At 40.1% G+C, this 15,053-nt stretch overlaps 1 protein-coding gene across 3 annotated transcripts in view; it reads left to right on the top strand.

The window, feature by feature from the left end:
- Window positions 1-15,053, top strand: part of LOC122928627 (myosin-binding protein C, fast-type-like) — a 262,327-nt gene that overhangs the window by 162,985 nt on the left and 84,289 nt on the right. For all 3 annotated transcript variants that reach the window (XM_044281649.1, XM_044281647.1, XM_044281648.1), the window contains 7 exons: window positions 3,127-3,259; window positions 5,780-5,904; window positions 6,344-6,449; window positions 6,550-6,716; window positions 6,799-6,964; window positions 9,327-9,433; window positions 9,632-9,661. In XM_044281649.1, coding sequence (XP_044137584.1) covers window positions 3,127-3,259; window positions 5,780-5,904; window positions 6,344-6,449; window positions 6,550-6,716; window positions 6,799-6,964; window positions 9,327-9,433; window positions 9,632-9,661 — 834 coding nt within the window. The remainder of the gene's footprint in view (window positions 1-3,126; window positions 3,260-5,779; window positions 5,905-6,343; window positions 6,450-6,549; window positions 6,717-6,798; window positions 6,965-9,326; window positions 9,434-9,631; window positions 9,662-15,053) is intronic.

Here is a 15,053-nt window from a genome sequence, read left to right as displayed (position 1 = left end):
CTTGGGAAACACAGTCCTCATCTCTGACCACCAGGATCAGGTAGCGCTCTGTCAGTACATGACGGCCTCCCCTCTCCGCCACGCTGCTCTGCTGTGTACTGGTGCTTATTCTGACACTAGGGCTGGGTTTACATCCTATTTTTGCCATCCATTTAATGCATGCGTTAACAGATGCCTCAGACTGATGCCATTCAGTGGTGTCCGTTCACAATACAGTTCCATGGTAGAAAAATAAATTATGTTAATGTATGCATTTTTTTAACAGACTCTGCAGGATACAAAACGTGTAATGCTGCACATTTGTATAAATCAAACAGATAGTAAATACAATTTTTCTAGGCTCTAACAGGGCAAATTTTTGAGAGTTTCCCTTTAAGACACATAAAAATGGCCCCTGATTAAAATACATATTTTTTGTGGGAAGTTTTGCCAATGATCCCTTTCTGGTATATCACTGTCCATGTTGTGGGAGACTATTTATGCACTCATAGTTTGTATTTGGTGGCTTCAAATATGACCTGAAAGTTTTTCAGGTTTGCCTGCTATTAAATTCAATGGGCGGGATGCGAACGCGCGGTTCGCGAACATTTGAGCGCGAATGTGCGTTCGCGAATCGTCCCAGCCGATGTTCGTCCATCACTACCCCTGAAGAAGCCAGGTTAGCTGGTGAAACATGTCGGGGGGCAGACTTGTTCTCCTGTCTTACTGCACCCAAGCAACTAGTGGTTTAGCAACTACAGTATATACTAGGAGGTAGATTGAGTTCAATACAGTAACCAGTGAAGCTAAGTGGAAACACTGTACATGTTATCACAAAGCTGTCATACTTAGCAGGGAGAGTACACATCCTGGCAAGGGTCATTCTGACATAAAGAAATACAAGCAGATAGCAGTCAAGTAGGCTGGTAGACAGGGAAAAGTTGTTGTTTTTTAACACTGTAGTGTATGTCTCACACAATTAGGTTTTACTCAGTCACAAATAAAGGTTATATTTTAAGTAGTTATTGTTTTCTGGGTAAAGTTAGTATTCAGCCTTATGTGCCTAATGTTGTATTTGGTGCAGAACTGTGCCACATTTCTATAATGACTAAACAATTTTACTGAAAAAGTCTAAGTTATGGCATACAGAAGAATTCAATTTTAAAAAAGCATAAATTTTTGGGGAAGACATGGAACTGCACCACTACAGACACCGGGCCAAATGTTGGTATATGGCAAAACTTGGTAGACAGATAGTTTTATTTAGTATAAAACAGTAAACGGAAACAGTTTTTCAGAAAAAAAAAGAAAAGAAAGGCAAATCCTAAGCGATTGCAGCAGAATGTATGCTATTGGGGTGCTGGCAATAAGCTTATGAACTGACAGACAGTGCAGGTACACCCCCCCAACCGGTTAACACCCCTCTGCAGCCTTAGGCCTCTTTCACACTTGCGTTGACCGGATCCAGCGTGTACTCCACTTGCCGGAATTACACGCCGGATCCGGAAAAACGCAAGTGTACTGAAAGCATTTGAAGATGGATCCGTCTTCAAAATGCTTTCAGTGTTACTATGGCACCCGGGACGCTATTAAAGTCCTGGTTGCCATAGTAGGAGCGGGGAGCGGGGGAGCGGTATACTTACAGTCCATGCGATCACGTTATCCATGCGCGTGGGGCGCCCTGACGTTACTCTGGAGCGCCCCAGGAGCCGCACGGATGGTAAGTATGCTGCTCCCTACTACACTTTACCATGGCTGCCAGGACTTTAGCGTTCCGGCAGCCATGGTAACCATTGAGAAAAAGCTAAACGTCGGATCCGGCAATGCGCCGAAACGACGTTTAGCTTAAGGCCGGATCCGGATCAATGCCTTTCAATGGGCATTAATTCCAGATCCGGCCTTGCGGCAAGTCTTCAGGATTTTTGGCCGGAGCAAAAAGCGCAGCATGCTGCAGTATTTTCTCTGGCCAAAAAATGTTCCGTTCCGGAACTGAAGACATCCTGATGCATCCTGAATGGATTTCAATCCAATCAGAATGCATTAGGATAAAACTGATCAGGATTCTTCCGGCATAGAGCCCCGACGACGGAACTCTATGCCGGAAGAAAAGAACGCAGGTGTGAAAGAGCCCTTACTGCAGTCTGCTGCCAATTCAGTCATAACTTCTAGTAGAAATAATAAAGGAATGGCACAACATAGAGCCATAAGAATAGATGATCCAGAATTATTATTACATGGAGAATGCATTAAGCTATTTAAACAGGCATGTCAGGAGAGGTGGCAGGTCCTCTTTAAGCTTCCCCTGATAAATATGTAAAATCTACCAAATGATATCTCAGATTCTATAGTGCACATATAGTGTCCCCATAGTGTCCCTGGTAACTGTCTGCTACACCACATCTTATCACAACCCCAGCTGCATGCAGAATGGTGTTTCTTCTTTTTGTGCAGAAGGACCTGGCTGAATACTTCCCCTTGTTTGGCTGATCAGGCTGTCAGCCTCTGAGACAGTCAGGGTAAGCCACCTTGTCCCCCTGTCAAAGTTGTGCGATCCTCCATCTTCTTCCTTTCTGTTGTAAAATGGCACTGGGCTGCATTTTGTACAGTATTCGTCTGAAACTTCAGATTCATGTGGAAGACAATTTTTTGTGAAATTCATAATCAATCAGATTAGTTTAGAATCAATTCGGTCATCTCTATACTAAACATACATGCAGATGTCAGATGTAGGAATCTCAGCCACAAACTCATCAATCATATGTATGAATAAAGAAGGCAAGCTGCGCTCCAGAAAGAAAGCGCCAAGCATGAATATGATGTGGAAACCCTGGATACTGGAGGCCACCCATTCTTTAGCACTTACAGTATAATCGTGGTGGTCACAAGATTTACCTACATGATGGCTTCCCTGTCTTCTCTTCTGATGATGCTCAGCTATAGAAGATTCTTTGTTTTATTTATCTCATACACCAAACCATATTGCATTAGTTTGTAGATATTCTGTATCTAGTTTATAATGAACTTTATGTGTTTTGATAAAGGATGAACTGGAGGTCAAACCTTTTTTTTTGTTATATGTTTAATATTTTCTGTATCCTTTATGTTTTATGATTGAATTAAACATTCACCACTTGCTTAATTCTGCAGCTTTTACAAGGAGGCTTGATAACTGCTACACTGTAGACAAACATCAGAAGATTAAAATCCACGTAGAGGTCACAAACCCAGATCTTCCAATAAAATGGTTGAAAAATGGGCAAGTAATAAAACCCAGTGCAAAGTAAGTGAAAATTAATCTATTTTATTTTGGACAATTAACGCTAGCTTTTCATGGCATTAGTTCCCCTTTGGCCTTTAATATAGCCTTTAGGGGGAAACTGTATCCGCAAAACACAAATACCGGCCATGTTCAGCCCATAATAGAACAGTCCTATCCGTAATACGGACAAGGATAGGACATTTATATTCTTTTGTCGTTGCCAGAGAACGGACATATGCATGCGGGCAGCACACAGTGTGCTATCTGCATCTTTTGCTGCCCCATTAAAGTGAATGGGTTAGGGTTCGTGAGCATGAGCCCTTTAAAACATTTTTTGTGCCTAGATGACTCTAATTTAAACTCATAATGATTCATCTTACCAATCATGATTATAAAAATTACTTAGATCAAAGAGTTTACCTTTGCTATGGAATGGTCTTTTATTGGCAGTAAAAGTCATACTTGCTATAATTGTCTCAATGTAAACTTATAAAATAAATCATAAATTAACTAGCATGTATTAATTGTCACGGACGGTGTACAGGAAACAAGACAAAGCAACATGCATATATGACTCACTGGATCCAAAGCTAAGGAACCAAAAGGGAGACCCCCTGCACAAGACCTGAGACTTTCCCTGGCTGCTCAGCCTATGCAAAGATCCCAGAGGTGGATGGTTGCATATCCACGTACCTCGACTATATAACCCCTGAACACCCTACAATAGTGAGGGGACACGACCACCGGCTCCCAACACCAGACACGGAGGGAGTCAGGGTCACCTGGGATCCAGCAAACAGAAAATAACAGATAAATGTTCAGCACTTAACTTTGTAGCAGACTGGAAAACAAGATCAGCATGCACACACACTAAAGGAAGTAGTATAAGCCGCCCAGTAATGCATTATGGGGCGGAATTTAAAGGGATGCAATCAGTCCAACCACATGACAGCTGAGAGAGGCCAACGAGATGAGGAACTGAACATCACAACAAAGAAACTCAAGGAGGAGGTTCTGAAAGGCTTCTGTCAGAGCTTCTCAGCTGTCTGGTTGTGACATTAATTCCATCCTCCCAGATGTATCTTTACTTTCTTGGTGGCTGGACATGTCCTGATATGTGTGCAATGAGATGACCAGCTTTTCTTTGTCATAAAGTGTCTATCCTATATGGGTATATGTGTGGCTAGAATATAGCGTCCTTAGCCAAATATAGAGTCCTTAGCCAAATTAGAGCTAGGTAAGGTCAGACACATCTATAGCTGAACACTGAAAGAGTCCCAAAGGTCTTTCTTATTAGTGATCCCCAACTGGAACATGGGAGCTAGTCTAGTCATTATAATTTAGCCAGTGACCCTTTCATTTAGAAGCTGGACTAACTATGTTGTCTGCCATAGGACAGTTTCACATGAGTGTATTATAGGCATACTTTTGATAATCTCTGCAGTCTACAGGAAATATGAGTATGACTAGTAGTGCTTCGCCGAATTTTACAAAAAGTTTGCTTTGTGATGAATTACTTCATCATGGAAAGCACTTCTTTGTAATTAGTGGGTGCAATGACAGGAAGCAGCGATTGCACCATTCCCCATCATTGTACCCTCAGATGCTGCATTCAAAGCTCCCTTTTCAGCTTTTGTACTACAAATTACAACCTGTTACAATCCAGGAGCAGCCATGAAGAAGATTTCCCAAGGAAAGAGAAACAGCATCATCCAGCTCATTGATAACTGTATCTCAGAAAAAACTAAGATAAAAACATCCTGCACTGTATGATAAATAAATGTGCAGATGTCCCTGGCCACATTCATGGAAAAAAATCACAGAAATAAGGTAATAATGCACTTAATAAAATAGATGAAAGCATTATATATGGACAAAGTCCTCACTCTGATGTGATAAAATCTGAGACACTAAGCCAATATATTTAGATCAAAACACATCTGTGCCCGCCTACCAAGCACCAAGGTGCTCTCAGGTCAGGCGAGTCCTACGCTAAACCTACCTAAGACATTGAGGTTTAGGAGCACAGACCCCGCACATATGGTGTGCAGCTTGAGCATGCCCTGAAGGATAAAGGCAGTGTTAAAAGCCAAAGGTGGATTTACAAAATACTAACAAACTCATAAAAATTGTAATTTAGACTTTTAGGAGGAAAACAGCAACAATGCAGTTACATGACATGAATCTGGATAACTAATCATATGCTAAATACAGTAGTTGCAAGTCCATTTAATGTATGAGATAGCCAAGAAAATTGTCTATAAAATGATGGTAGTCTCACGTTCAAAGCTGTAGTGGATGGTGAGATTTTGGGTCTAAAAGTCAAAAGTTCAAAACATTGTTACCCTTTTGCTCATCAGTGTAATTGATCACAATTTTGTCAACATAAGATTTCAAGTGAAAAACAGATCAGTCCCTCAGCATCTATCTCTTTACTATTTGGCTAGCAATTCAGTTTTCACAGGCCTTTTTAAATATGTATGTGTATAAGTAAGTGACAATTATGAATTAAGGTCATGCCAATTTCTTTTCTCTTCACAGATATGTGTTTGAGAATATTGGTCTGAAAAGAATACTCACTATCAATAAATGTTCTCTGGCAGACGATGCAGTCTATACTTGTGTTGTTGGAGATGACAGGTCTGAAACAGAGCTCTTTGTTCAAGGTAAATTAATTCTAAATCAAAGACAGTATTTATTCCCTCACAAAATGTTCAGTTGGCCACACTACTGGCATTCAGACCTGTCATTGACAAAAAGATGTGGACAGGGTTGTAGACATAAATTATGAATGTGTTAATATATTAAAAGGAGTCATTTACTAAATATTCAGAGAAATCATTTACAGGCGTTGATGACATCATGCATTATAAGAAGCAGGCAGAAGATCCTGAGATCTTAGCACCACAGGACTCCACAAAGAAATTCTTGCTTTTAAGAGATTAGCCTTATGCTGTTTAAAATCAGAATTTTCACTTTTTGGAAAGATGCACTAAAAGACAAAAGAACAATATGTTGAGACCATATGGCCATCAGCATGGTACCAAACACATACAGGTGAATGTAAAACATTTTCTGAAAGTCTAAAGTTTTTTTTTTCTTTAGAGCCTCCAGTGACAATTGAAAAACCCCTTGAGGACCAACAAGTATTCGTAGGTGATAAAGTGGAATTAGAAGTGGAGGTTTCAGAGGAGGGAGCCCAAGTTACCTGGTAAATTTCAAAACTACATTTAACTTTTTTGCAGTTTTGGATCTTGCATGCCATTCTATGAGTTGATTTTTGTTGTAATGAAATACCATTACTTCTAAAGGATGAAAGACGGTGTTGAACTGACTCGTGAAGAAATGACCAAGTATCGTTTCAGAAAAGATGGTAAAAAACACATATTGATTATTAATGAGGCCACTAAGGCAGACACTGGACGGTATTCAGTGGAAACTAATGGTGGAACATGTGAAGCTGACCTTGTAGTAGAAGGTACTGATGTGCAAAATTCAGAAATTATTGATTATTCTACATTTTTATATGGTAAAGCTAATTTATTTTACACTTCTTACAGATAAGAAGCTAGAAATCCTGCAGGGAATTGCTGACTTGACTGTAAAAGCAGCTGAACAAGCTGTGTTCAAGTGTGAAGTTTCTGATGAAAAAGTCACCGGTAGGTGGCTTAAAAATGGACTGGAGATCCGACCAAGCAAACGCATCACAATGAGTCACAAGGGAAGGTAAAAAGCTGCTTTCTATACCCTAATTAAGTGGTTCCCAACCAGTAGCTTGGGAGCTACATGTGACTCAGTCATGACCCCTCCCTCCTTTGTAGCTTGCCATAAGATTCTTAAGTTATGATAACTATGGAAGATTTTGCAATCATAATCTAACATTTAACGAGTGCCAATGTGGATTTTATACTACAGTCTAATTTCTCACTGAAATATGTATTTGAAACCTCAATACATTTTTGAGTTTAATATGACTTTTGACCATCACTCATAGTTCAATGTAAAATGTCGAGGACACTTCCCCCAAATCAAGCCTGTGTCTCCCAAATGTCACCCATGACCAGAAGCAAAGATAAGCTAACCAATTCGTACTAAACCGGGTTTGGTCCGAACTTTGCTATTTTCTAGGTGGCAGATGAACCGGAACCTTTTTAGGTTTGTTTCAGACTAATCCAGTAAAACGACCCATAACGTAATTTTAGTGCATGTCGTGGAAAAAATGATCTTAGGGAGTCAGGGACAGTCAGAAATCAATCAACTTGTATTCTATTTCCAGAGACAGTGAAGAAGGTAAGAAGGTAGAATTACCAAGAAAAAGAAGGACTGTGTGTGTAGAATAGGGACCTGCAGGGAAAAGTGAGAAGAGAGGAGCTAGGCTGGCAGTGCCTGCTAGCACAACTACAGCTGTTGCAAACCTCAAAAGCAGCTACTAGCAAGGAAATCCTTTCTTTTTTTTTTACCCATTTTCACAGGAATCCTTTTTTTTTGATGGGGCGGAAGAGAAAACTAAGCATGTGTTCTACCATCAATCTAACATAGCATATAGAACACTAGTGGGAACTCTGTGTCAGGTCATCTTAAATATTTAATTACATTCTTTTGGTTTACTGTAACTGACACTGAAAACTGGAGTAACTTATAGCTCAGGTTTACTCCAGCCCCTAGCTGGAGAAGATTTGAGTTTCTGGCACACAGAGTGTCAGAGATGTGCCTAATTTATTAAGGTGCATCTTACAGGGGATCAAGAGTGGAGTATGAGAATGCCATTCTTGATAAATTTCCCTCAATGAGAAAGAAAATGCACATACATCTAGCAGAAATGTGCCAACATTGCAGGGCCCCATTTACCTTTGTAACGCTTCTCAATGACTGCAATATCTCAGTGAAAATGATTACTTTCTGACTGGGCCATTTATCCTCCTTCCTGACCGGGCATATTTTCAGTTTTTTTAATACATTCGCCTTTGAAAGCTATAACTTTATTTCCTGTTCAGTTGTGTAAATAATTTTTGCACCTTTTCATGGTCATACATGGGAATTTATTTTTGTGTTTTTTTTTATTTTAATTGTTATAAATAAAAAAAAAGGAAAAATTACTCTGTTTTTCAGATTTTTAAATGTGTTAAAATACTTTCTTTTAATATTTCCTAGCATGGCAAGAAGCTGTGTTGTGGAGTGTGGTGGCATTTTTTTTTAATTATTTTTTTTATTTTACATATTGTTCCCCCCCCCCCCCCATTAGGTCACACAAGACCTTTGGGGGACAGTTAACTGTATTTTTTTTTATTGACGATTTCTCGTGTAACTGGGGTGGACATAGTAGCCCAGTTACAGGTGGAATACAGCCCAGAGAGGTTAGATATACTTGTACAACCTCACTGCAGAGCTAATCTGGGTCTCATAAGAACCAGCTAGTTCTGCAGACTCCTGGCTCCGGCAGTCGCAGTCACAGTCACAGCTGCTTCCTGATCTCTATACACAGTGCACTTTCGGTTAGCTTGTAGCTGCGATCTCTGCAAGGATCTGCAGTGATATATGCCAACTGCCTGGATATTTATAGTCTATGGGTGGTTGGGAAGTGGTTAATGCAGAAAACATCTGAATGGGAATAGAGGATATGCAATTCCAGGGACATTCATGCAGCTTATTTTCTTGCATGCCATTAGAAGTTCATGTACTGTACAAGCTTTTGGAAATTTTTGACTATGAATTTTTCTAACAAACTACAGTAGTTGACAAAACATTTTTGAAAGCCTTTTATGCTTTTCTTTCTCTGTCCTTCAATCAGCTGTCAAATTTTCAGTTTTCTTCAGCATTTTTTAAAAAACTTTTTCACTTTTTTAAACTTCCAAACAAAAAACAATCTCACATTTTCAATGTAATTTTCGTGTTCAGCACCACAAAATTATGTAAAATGACTTAATCATGTCTTTGTCACACAAAAAAATCCAATTTTTTGTGGAACAGTCTATCAGTAGAATAGAGCAATGATTTGTATGTCTTTAAAAGTATAGAAAAATCTGTTTCTTCGCTTCAGTCCAAGAAGGAAATTAATCTGGTAAGCATGTCCTTTATTATTTGCCCACAGAGTCCATAAATTGGTGATTGATGATGTCAGACCAGAAGATGAAGCTGACTACACCTTTGTTCCTGATGGATATGCTTTGTCCCTTTCTGCCAAACTCAACTTCCTTGGTAAATTAATACATTTCAATTCAATAGAAACCATTTTAATGAAAATTTTGTAAACATACATAATAAAAAAAAAAATAATTCTTTAATGTAAGTTGTCACTGTATTTATGAATATCCAATAATCTCTTTTTGAAGATATTTTATTAGTAAAATTATCCAACGGCACAAATATATACTTTCTTTTATTTTATTTTTCCAGAGGTCGTAATTGAATATGTTCCACTGGAAGGTAAGACCATTACTAACATGCCACATTGTCTTTGTCTGGTAAGATATATATATTTCCAGGAATTTTTTTATACAGGAAAATAATAATTGTGCCTTAAAATGATATATACCTTCCTTACATGTACTGTATATATTGATGTTTAGGCTCTGTTCACAGCAGCACTGGACAGACCCTAGTGACGTATAATGGGTTCCATTTGGGTTTGGGTTACATTTAGGTTTCTGTTATTGTTGCAAAATTACCACTCTTGTTTTATTTTTACCATCAGAGAGGAGAACTCCCAATGATGGTATTGGGAACATCCTATCCAGCACAACATCCTATCCAGCACAACAAAAACCTCAAAATGGGTTAGGTTTGAAAATATTAAGTACAAGTAGAAGTAGTTGAAAAGTTAGTCCAGTCTTGCCATACCACTCCATGGTTTAAGCTACAGGGCATTCAATACATGGCCTTATAGTCTTAATTTCCCTAGCAGTAATAGACTATATCCCTGGAGTTCTACGGTAGCAAAAGGGTTAACAATATAATCGCTGGTGGTCTAGGGCAGTGAGTGGGTTAACAGTAACCTTCCTGGTGATTTAGGTGGTAAGCAGGTTAATTATATTATTCCTAGTGGTCTAGGGTACAGTGGCAAATTACAAACACTAAAGGCCGCAAGGCTCTTTGATACTCATTTTTTGAAGATCCAGCGCATAGGCTGTCTCCCTCTACTATTTGGCCTGGTGATGGCGTCATCCTACCTGGCAATTTAAACTCGGCTCAGGGGTTGTACACCACCTGACTGTTCAGGTTTTTTCCGACATCCCACTTCTCCAGCAGCTTCTCATATGCAGCGATTTGCTGCTCTGATGCATCTTCAGTTTCTATTAACTTAATCAACTTTGCTACATAATCGGTTCTGCTACATCATCATCTCTGCTACATCATCAGTTTTGCTACACCATCAGCTCTGTTACATCTTCAGTTCTGCTACTCCATCAGCCCTACTGCATCATCAGTTTTGATACATCATCAGCACTGCTACGTATTGGGTTCTGCTACATCATCGGCTCAGAGACCTCTTCAATTTTGCTACATCATCAACTATGCTACATGACTCAGCTATTCCAGTTTCCAGTATACAGCTCATCATCTCTGCTAAATCTCCCTGCTATCTATCCCCTTTATGTAATTTCAACTCTGCTACAACTCTTCTGCATTGGCTCTCCAGCTTTGTTGCACCTGTCCTCCTGGCCTGCCGCACCAGCACCATCTGTCCTTGCTGTCCAAGACAAGTTCTTTTGGACACAGGGCCTAGTGGATCTACCCATGACACAAATATATACCTTCTTTTTCTTTTTCAGAGGTCAAAATTGAAAGTGTTCCTAAGGAAGGTAAGACCGTTCCTAAAATGCTGCAACCTCTCTAGTCCTCATTGATTTATAATGGGGTCTGCTTGGGTTCTGCCTGTCATTTAGATGACAAAAATAGTGTTGCATGCTACACTATTTTTGCGTCAAAAGAGATAAACTGACAAAGATGGTAGTGTGATCATTCTAGCCAGAACCTGCCACACTGTGCAATGATTTAAGGTATTTATGGATATTCAATTGTTTTGCCAATTTGTACATAGTTATATTTGAAGAAATAATATCATACCAACAATGGTATGATCAGATTTGTGAAGACTTCACAACCATTCACACACACACAGAGAAATAAGGGCTCTTGTGGAAAAACACCAACAAGAAATCTCCAATACATTGCCTGTCCAAATTGCGCTGCAGGTCCTTCAGTGAAGTGGGTATAATTCACACAGTCAATCTTAGCGTTTTTTGGTCTGCGCTGCTTACAACTTCTCAGGAGGTGTTCCTTTTTAGGTTAGGGCCAGATGCACCTTCAGACATAGGAAAACATTGATTCCACATCACTCATTCGCCTCCTCAGTAGACCATTCTGTGGATCATCAGAGGTTGCACGAATAGTGAAATACCATCGGCCAGGGTTAATTATAAAAGATTTATTATACTCACAAGCGTAACAAAGTTAGATGCATATCAAAAGACAATGAATGTCCCTCGTATTTGTGGGGAGATGGAGTGTTTGCCCCTGACGAAGGGTGAGCAAAACCCGGGTCGGGCTGGAACATGAGGGACATTCAGGGTCTTTTGATATGCTTTTAACTTTGTTACGCTTGTGAGTATAATAAATCTTTTATGATTAACCCTGGCCGATGGTATTTCACTATCACTATAAAGTGATAAAAAATATGACTCGGCCTTTAAAAAAATCTGTTATGCCATTCACCATATGGGCTAACTTTAGTAAATATTTTAATACTATGGGCGTTTTCTCATGTGGCGATGCTCATAATGCTATAATTTTTTTTTTGTTTCTTTTTATTTTGGGGAATTGGGGTGATTTAAATTTTAACATTTTTTTTTTTTTAACTTAATTTTTTTTTTTTTTTTTTTTACTTTTTGTTAAGTCCCCCAAGTGGACTACAACTTACAGTCATCAGATGTAAATTGCTCCATTAGTCTGTATAAAAATCACTATATCACAGTTCAGTGCTGCCATTTAGTAGCCTGAACTGGGTTATACTAACAATGAGCCTCAAAGCCTAGTACAGGCTGTGGCTTATTTTATAGAACAGGATGCTTTCCTCAATTTCTGCTGGGGGAAAGCGCTCCTGTAGCAGTTCCGGTTTTTAGCACTTTCAGATGCCGTAAGTAGGAAGGGGAACTTATTGCTGTGACGGGAGGAGCATGTGGCATATTCTAGGGCCATGAGGGTTAAGAACTGTGTGGGGAGTTTTATGGGGTGTAAATCTGTGAGGGAGGGCCAGAATCGACAGAATGTAACTGAGCTGTTAGTACATTATTTCAAGATTTGGGGCCCCACTTTTGATTTTGCCCAGGGCCACATTTTGTCTAAAACCCGCCCTGGCCTGCAGCCAATCACTGGCCTCAGCAGAGATGTCCAGTACAAAACTGATGCCAGCAATTTGTCTGACCTATCCACTGAATGTCGCTGCTGCATCAAGAATATTACATCTGCAGCAGGAGGACAGGAGTGCAGCTCTCGAAGAAACAGGGAAGAAAACAGGTGATTGTTCATTCATTTGTTATCTTAGGCCATTTACAGGAGTTTATCAAGTTTTTATATAACTTGTACAACCCCTTTAAGTGTACGTGAGTGTATGTATGTATAAAACTGCACTTATGTGTGTATGTATTTGTAAAAGTGCACCTACAGTTGAAACAAGAAGTTTACATACACTATATAAAAAGACACTTATGCATGTTTTTCTCAATATCTGACATGAAATCAGAATAAACCTTTCCTGTTTTATTACTTTCTGCAAAGTCAAAAGTTTACATACATTTCATTAATATGTGGTACCATTGACCTTAAACTGTATGACTTGGGTCAAACATTTTGGATATCCTTCCACAAGCTTCTCACAATAGTTGGTTGGAATTTGGGCCCATTTTTCCTGACAAAACTGGTGTAACTGAGCCATGTTTGTTGGTCGCCTTGCTCACACCTGCCTTTTCAGCTTTGCCCATAAATTTTCAATATGATTGAGATCAGGGCTTTGTGATGGCCACTCCAAAACATTGACTTTGTTATTCTTAAGCCACTCCTTAACCAGTTTGGCAGTATGCTTCAGGTCATTGTTTATTTGGAAGATCCATTTCCACCCAAGCATTAACTTCCTGGCTGATGTCTTGAGATGTTGCTTCAGTATTTCCACATGATCTTCTTTCCTCATGATGCCATCTATTTTGTGAAGTACACCAGTCCCTCCTGCAGCAAAACAACCCACAACATGATGCTGCCACCCCTGTGTTTCACAGTTGGGATGGTGTTCTTAGGCTTCCAAGCTTCTTTATTTTTCCTACAAACGTAACGATGGTCATTATGACCAAAAAGTTCAATTTTATTTCATCAGACCACAGGACATGTCTAAAAAATGTAGGTCTTTGTTCCTGTTTGCATTTGCAAACATTACTCTGGCTTTTTTATGTTTCTTTTGGAGTAAGGCTTCTTCCTGGCAGAGTGGCTTTTCAGCTGATGTTGATACAGTACTTGTTTCACTGTGGATATTGACACAATCTTACCAGCTTCCGCCATCATCTTCTCAAAGTCTTTTGCATTTGTTCTTGGGTTGATATGCACATGTCGGACCAAAGCACGTTCATCTCTGTGACACAAAACCCGTCTCCTTCCTGAGCGGTATGATGGCTGGACATTTCCATCTTGTTTGTTCTTGCGTATAATTGTTTGTACAGATGAACGAGGCACCTTCCGGTATCTTGAAATTGCACCCAAGGTTGAGCCAGACTTCTGCAAGTCCACAATTCTCTTCCTGATATCTTGGCTGATTTCTTTAGACTTTCTCATGATGCTACACAAAGAAGCTGTGTGTTTCAGGTGTGCATTTAAATACATCCACAAGTGGGTCTCTAATAGGGATGAGCGAACTCGAACTGTATAGTTCGGGTTCGTACCGAATTTTGGGGTGTCCGTGACACGGACCCGAACCCGGACATTTTCGTAAAAGTCCGGGTTCGGGTTCGGTGTTCGTCGCTTTCTTGGCGCTTTTGTGACGCTTTCTTGGCGCTTTTTGAAAGGCTGCAAAGCAGCCAATCAACAAGCGTCATACTACTTGCCCCAAGAGGCCGTCACAGCCATGCCTACTATTGGCATGGCTGTGATTGGCCAGAGCACCATGTGACCCAGCCTCTATTTAAGCTGGAGTCACATAGCGCCGCCCGTCACTCTGCTCTGATTAGCGTAGGGAGAGGTTGCGGCTGCGACAGTAGGGCGAGATTAGGCAGATTAACTCCTCCAAAGGACTTCACTTGATTAATCGATCGATCTGCAGCTGTGCATCATTGAGCTGCTGAAATTCAAATGCTCACTCACTGTTTTTAGGCTGCCCAGACCGTTTGTCAGTCACTTTTTTCTGGGGTGATCGGCGGCCATTTTGTGTCTTGTGCGGTGCTGCGACCAAGTGCATCCAAGCTGCGACCAAGTGCATTTAACCCTCAATGGTGTGGTTGTTTTTTGGCTAAAGCCTACATCAGGGTGAAGCTGTCACACCAAGTGCATTTAACCAGCAATAGTCTGTTCATTTTTTGGCCATATACTAAATCAGGGGCAAGCTGCGCCTGTCACCAAGTGCATTTAACCCTCAATGGTGTGGTTGTTTTTTGGCTAAAGCCTACATCAGGGTGAAGCTGTCACACCAAGTGCATTTAACCAGCAATAGTCTGTTCATTTTTTGGCCATATACTACATCAGGGGCAAGCTGCGCCCGTCACCAAGTGCATTTAACCCTCAGTAGTGTGGTTGGTCAAGCTATCACACCAAGTGCATTTAACCAGCAATAGTCTGTTCA

The sequence above is a fragment of the Bufo gargarizans genome, chromosome 2 (assembly GCF_014858855.1).
Source record: "Bufo gargarizans isolate SCDJY-AF-19 chromosome 2, ASM1485885v1, whole genome shotgun sequence".
Classification (NCBI taxonomy): Eukaryota; Metazoa; Chordata; class Amphibia; order Anura; family Bufonidae; genus Bufo; species Bufo gargarizans.
Note: the sequence above shows the minus strand (reverse complement) of the source record. Positions and strands in the feature narration are given on the sequence as shown.